This window comes from Limulus polyphemus, unplaced genomic scaffold, assembly GCF_000517525.1.
Source record: "Limulus polyphemus unplaced genomic scaffold, Limulus_polyphemus-2.1.2 Scaffold6244, whole genome shotgun sequence".
In the NCBI taxonomy this organism is placed as follows: domain Eukaryota; kingdom Metazoa; phylum Arthropoda; class Merostomata; order Xiphosura; family Limulidae; genus Limulus; species Limulus polyphemus.
Genome location: NW_013671854.1, coordinates 48,227 through 54,544, shown reverse-complemented (window position 1 = coordinate 54,544; position 6,318 = coordinate 48,227). Strand labels below are relative to the sequence as shown.

The window sequence follows — 6,318 nt, the reverse complement described above, 5'->3', positions numbered from 1 at the left end:
CAGAATATAGACTGTCAGAATATAGACTGTAAAATGTTCATCAGTCTCAGGTACTATTTTCTGATAATTAAATGCTCTATTATTACAGAATATAGACTGTAAACTGTTCACCAGTCTCTGGTACTATTTTCTGATGGTTAAATGCTCTATTATTACAGAATATAGACTGTAAACTGTTCACCAGTCTCTGGTACTATTTTCTGATGGTTAAATGCTCCATTATTACAGAATATAGACTGTAAACTGTTCACCAGTCTCTGGTACTATTTTCTGATAATTAAATGCTCTATTATTACAGAATATAGACTGTAAACTGTTCACCAGTCTATGGTACTATTTTCTGATGGTTAAATGTTATTTAACCATCAGAAAATAGTACCAGAGACTGGTGAACAGTTTACAGTCTATATTCTGTAATAATGGGTTCTATTATTACAGAATATAGACTGTAAACTGTTCACCAGTCTCTGGCACTATTTTTTGATGGCTAATTACTGTTGGATCCTCATGGAAGGACTTTACCTTCACAATCTTATATTTTTGGCTATGTTTACTGATAACAATGGTATCTCCATGTACGTCATAATGGGCTGGGGTAAGTAAATCAAATAAACCAATATCGTATAATAAACAGTTTCATCATGTAAGATAGGAATACTTATCGTAACTATTTGAGAAATTCATGAACAAAATCACCTACCTTTCTCAATACAAGTCTTTTTAGTTTCTTACTTTATAATTGAAATCAACCACGACTTACTTTACACAAACTATCAAACAACCACTACAGACTTTACACAAACTATCAAACAACCACTACACCTGAAGATATATAAATTATTCCAAAAATATATAGCCTAAACAGATTAATGTCTTAATGACAACATCATAGGTAAGTTGTGGTTGTTTAATAGTTTGTGTAAAGTCTGTAGTGGTTGTTAAATAGTTTGTGTAAAGTAAGTTGTGGTTCTTTGATAGTTTGTGTAAAGTAAGTCGTGGTTCTTTGATAGTTTGTGTAAAGTAAGTTGTGGTTGTTTAATAGTTTGTGTAATGTATCCTCTATACTTATTGTAGAAATAATAACAATTAAGACAAACTCAGGAGTATCATAAGATATATATTGTTATAAAAGATATATATTGGTATAAAGACAAGTGACTGCTGTTTTACTGCATTATTTTGGATTTGTCAATCACAACTCGAGATGTGTAAATACATATAACATTTGAGATATATCTTTCACTTCCCGTAGGTTAGTGCTCAAGAGGCCTTTCGTACAGTGACAGAACTCATCAGTTGAGCTGGACGATGAGAGCCAAATTATTATTTTTTGAAATGTTACTTATATATATATATATATATATGTGTGTGTAATATAATGCTTTAAAAGTTACTGTTTAAACGCCTAAAGTCGTCCAAACGTTAGAAAATAGGCCTCTGATTTCGAGCTACAATGGAAAATTTAAGAGGAATATAGAGAAAAATACGTCTGCTGTTAATTTGGTTTTTATAACAATTTTTCATCCTATTGGTTTGGAATATTTCATCAAAATTGGTCTGTACTGTTAAGTTACACCAGGTTCGATAATATGTACCGGTTTTATTCTTTTTTTTCAACCCAGGTCTTCCGCTTTTGTTCATTATTCCATGGGTTGTAGTACGTGCACTGCTGGAAGACACGCTGTAAGTTGTCTTCGTTTCTTTGAATTATTCAGTCAGTTTCTGGTGTTTGTAGTCGGAAAAAAAAACAAGGCTTACGTACACAATAATGCTATAAATATTTTGTTATTAATTACCTGAAACTTCACGAAACTTTTGATATATTTAGCTTTCTCTGAGTTAAGTTCAATCAATTCTTGAGCAAGTGGCAGTTAACAGAGATAGTACAGATTGCGGAGTGTGGTTCGAGTTTATCATAACTGTTAAGATTCTTTGAATAAATTTACATAACGCCTGACTTTGTTAAGTTTCTTCCTCTAGGTGTTGGACAACGAATGACAATCCTGGGTATTTCTGGATCATCCGGGCACCTATCACAACGACAATTATTGTAAGTTTGTCTCTCTGGGACTAATAAAATCTTGTTGGTGATGCATTATGTTAAGAAATGTCAATATTTCGTCATCTCAGAGTTGATTCGAATATTCTTCTTTTCGTCTTACTGATGATGATAATGATATAAAATGTATTCACTTAGGTACGTATTAGTATATCTTCCTGTAAGTGTAAAACTGTACATTATCTTCTGATGTAGGGGTAAGTTTGTATATCACTTAAATGTAGGTTTCTATTCCCGCTTATCTGAATATAGAATTATCCATTTATACTCATAGAAGTTAAGATTTGTACTTTTAACTATAGGTTTGTAAGTACCCTAGTACCTATAATTGTAGGTTTGTAAGTACCCTAGTACCTATAACTGTAGGTTTGTAAGTACCCTAGTACATTTAACTACAGGTTTGTAAGTACCCTAGTACCTTTATCTGTAAGTTTGTAAGTACCCTAGTAACTTTAACTGTAGGTTTGTAAGTACCCTGGTACCTTTAATTGTAGGTTTGTAAGTACCCTAGTACCTTTAACTGCAGGTTTGTAAGTATTCTAGTACCTTTAACTGTAGTTTTGTAAGTATTCTAGTACCTTTAACTGTAGGTCTGTAAGTACCCTGGTACCTTTAACTGTAGGTCTGTAAGTACCCTAGTACATTTAACTACAGGTTTGTAAGTACCCTAGTACCTTTAACTGCAGGTTTGTAAGTACCCTAGTACCTTTAATTGTGGGTTTGTAAGTACTCTAGTACCTTTAACTGTAGGTCTGTAAGTACCCTAGTACCTTTAACTGTAGGTCGGTACTCCCTCTGACCTTCCTTATGTCATCCTGTATCACTCTGTCACGTGAGGTGCTGATTGATAAAGAAATGTGGAAATGTATAAGGAACAGATATACACACGTATATTGACGTTTGTTCATATAGATTGCACATTTTTACTTGTAGCTCTCTATAGTTCTCATTCGACCAAATAAAGAAAAGTATATACGAGTATATTTATATAGATACACATTTTTACTTGTAGCTCTCTATAGTTCTCATTCCACCAAATAAAGAAAAGTATATATATTTATATAGCTTTCTCATCTAAATGTAGTTTTATGTATAAACATTTTTGAACACCTACTCAGGTAAAGAAACAAGTAACGACATATTTCACGGGCGTTTATTTGATTTGTGTTTATTTTGTCTCATCAGTAAGGAAACCCTATATTCTATTGAAAGGAACAGAGCAGGTAAAGTAAACGGCTTTGGAAAATATTTGTACACACACAGATATACACATAAATAGTTTCAGACAATAACACCAGAACCAAATACCTTCGCAAGTTCGCAGAGTAAGTTTCATCCTATCAAGATATTGTTTTGTTATCAGTCAACAAATACCACAATAGCTTAACTAGGTGTATCTAACCAAGTAGTTACATCTCACCTTTTGGTGAGTCCTTTTATTAGAAATCTAGAGATGGCGCTGCCCATCCAGTTGTTAAGCAAATCATGGTACTTGTCAGCACATGAATGTTGCCTGTCAGTCACACTCATCAGCTAATTTACATCAGATCTCACATTGTGTTGTTTACCAAGTAGTTTCCAGAGCTCAACCCTGATCCTAAAGGTGATTCGTGCCATTTAAAAACCCTCTTCTCTCATCCATGTTGACATGATAGATTTTAAAAAGGTCTGTTTAAGACTTAGTGCCCCTCTGGTGAGGGTACCTGATACTTCTGAATCTCAAAGCAGCTTTTTCTCACCTCTAAGAATGCAATGTTGTCTTCTTCTTCAATCTCAGATGTGCCATTGATAATCTGAGCTAAGCACAAACATATTATCATCTGCATTCTTAAAATCTACAATATTTTAACTTGGCTCGGATAAATCCAACAGAAACACAAACGTCTCTTCCGAAATGTATGGAATTAGATTTCCACGTGCCTCATGCTCAAGAAAACACTGCATCAATACAGTATTTCATCCTGTACTTTCAGTGGGTCATAATGACCACAAGGTTCAGACATAACAGTCCATGTTCTCAATCTCACTGCAAACAGGTCACGGTTTTTCGTACTTTCTTTACCCACAACATTCTGGCAGTCTTGGCTTCACTGGATAGTGGGACACTCTCCCAAGTATTGTAGTGAGTATTTACTTTTACAGTTATAGTTTAGACAAGGATAATAGTTACAGAAATTAAGACTAAACACTTAGAGCAGAAAGTGAAGACCCAGGATGAGTTATTTATGAGAAATTCAAGTACGTCTTTATAGCTACCGACAATTTTTGCAACAGGTTATGCAAAATGTGAGTGTTCTGACACAACTAAAGATATACTAAACTTGAGTTTGAGTCCTGTGGTACTCACTGTTGTCATGACAAAGGGTGGTGTAAAACTGACACCAGGTGGAGGTTTTAATAATGTGATTCTTACAGATGTAAGAAAAAGTAAGTATTAAGCAAGTTCTGTTAATTTTCCATCATATACGCCATTAGGCTTAAACATATATATTTTGGCCACACCGTATTTTTCTTCTTCAGTGTAAAACTAAGATTATGTTTGTATTTTATAACCAGGTCAACTTCGTATTTTTTGTGAACATCACTCGTGTCTTGTTTCTGAAAATCTTTGTGACGCTAAGATCTCAGCCCAACAGATACGGATACCGGTAAGTCCAGTTACAAACAACGACATCTTGTTTTTTACAGTTGCATTCTGACCTTTTCTATTTACTTTTTATTATTTTAAGTAAAAATCTGTATTTTAATTAACATGAATGCTGAAGAAAGACTTACAACAACTTGTTCTGTGTGTGAAGTGGTGGTGGGGCGTGTGGAGAATACTTCCTGTGTGCCTACATCCCCTCACTTACACTACGGAGAATACTTCCTATGTGCCTGTAGTGTAAGTGAGGGGGTGTGGATAAGACTTCCTATGTGCCTGTAATGTAAGTGAGGGGGTGTGGAGAAGACTTCCTATGTGCCTGTAGTGTAAGTGAGGGGATGTGGAGAATACTTCCTATGTGCCTGTAGTGTAAGTGAGGGGATGTGGAGAAGACTTCCTACGTGCCTGTAGTGTAAGTGAGGGGATGTGGAGAAGACTTCCTACGTGCCTGTAGTGTAAGTGAGGGGATGTGGAGAAGACTTACTATGTGCCTGAAGTTGTGGTATCGGGGGTGGGAGTGTGTGGAAAAGAATTGTTATATGCCTGTAGTGGTATTGAGAGGATGTGGAGAAGACTTGCTACATGTATATGATGATGGTTTAGGATGTGGATCAAACTTACTACATGTATATGATGATGGTTTAGGATGTGGATCAAACTTACTACATGTATATGATGATGGTTTAGGATGTGGATCAAACTTACTACATGTATATGATGATGGTGAGGATGTGGAGCAGACTTACTACATGTATATGATGATGGTTGAGGATGTGAAGCAGACTTACTACATGTATATGATGACGGTTGAGGATGTGGATCAGATTTACTACATGTATATGATGACGGTTGAGGATGTGGATCAGACTTGCTACATGTATATGATGACGGTTGAGGATGTGGATCAGACTTACTACATGTATATGATGGTGATTGAGGATGTGGAGCAGACTTACTACATGTATATGACGATGGTGAGGATGTGGAGCAGACTTACTACATGTATATGATGATGGTTGAGGATGTGGAGCAGATATATTATGAGTGTGTAGTATGTAGTAAAGGCTAAAATGGACCCACAAATCTCGTAATTACGTACTTTCCCAAGGGGGTCCACTGGGGTTTTTCCGGTGTCTGTATGTGCGTGTGGTTGTGAAGATGAGATGTGGAAAATACGTTTATGTGCATGTGGTGGTAGGGGTTGGAATTGCTACAGACGACTCTGTTGACGATATTAGTAGCTAATACACATAACAACTGTGGACGATATTAGTAACTAATACACATAACAACTGTTGACGATATTAGTAGCTAATACACATAACAACTGTGGATGATATTAGTAACTAGTACACATAACAACTGTGGACGATATTAATAGCTAATACACATGACAACTGTGGACGATATTAGTAGTTAATACACATAACAACTGTGGACGATATTAGTAGTTAATACACATAACAACTGTGAACGATATTAGTAGTTAATACACATAACAACTGTGGATGATATTAGTAGTTAATACACATAACAACTGTGGATGATATTAGTAACTACTACACATAACAACTGTGGATGATATTAGTAACTACTACACATAACAACTGTGGAT

General features: G+C 35.3%; 1 protein-coding gene across 1 annotated transcript in view; it reads left to right on the top strand.

The window, feature by feature from the left end:
* Positions 1–497: 497 nt before the first annotated feature.
* Positions 498–6,318, top strand: part of LOC111089441 (glucagon receptor-like) — a 9,994-nt gene continuing 4,173 nt past the window's right edge. The window contains exons 1-4 of the mRNA XM_022401938.1: positions 498–595; positions 1,623–1,683; positions 1,981–2,050; positions 4,616–4,707. Of these exons, the coding sequence (XP_022257646.1) occupies positions 508–595; positions 1,623–1,683; positions 1,981–2,050; positions 4,616–4,707 (311 nt within the window). The 5' untranslated portion in view covers positions 498–507. The remainder of the gene's footprint in view (positions 596–1,622; positions 1,684–1,980; positions 2,051–4,615; positions 4,708–6,318) is intronic.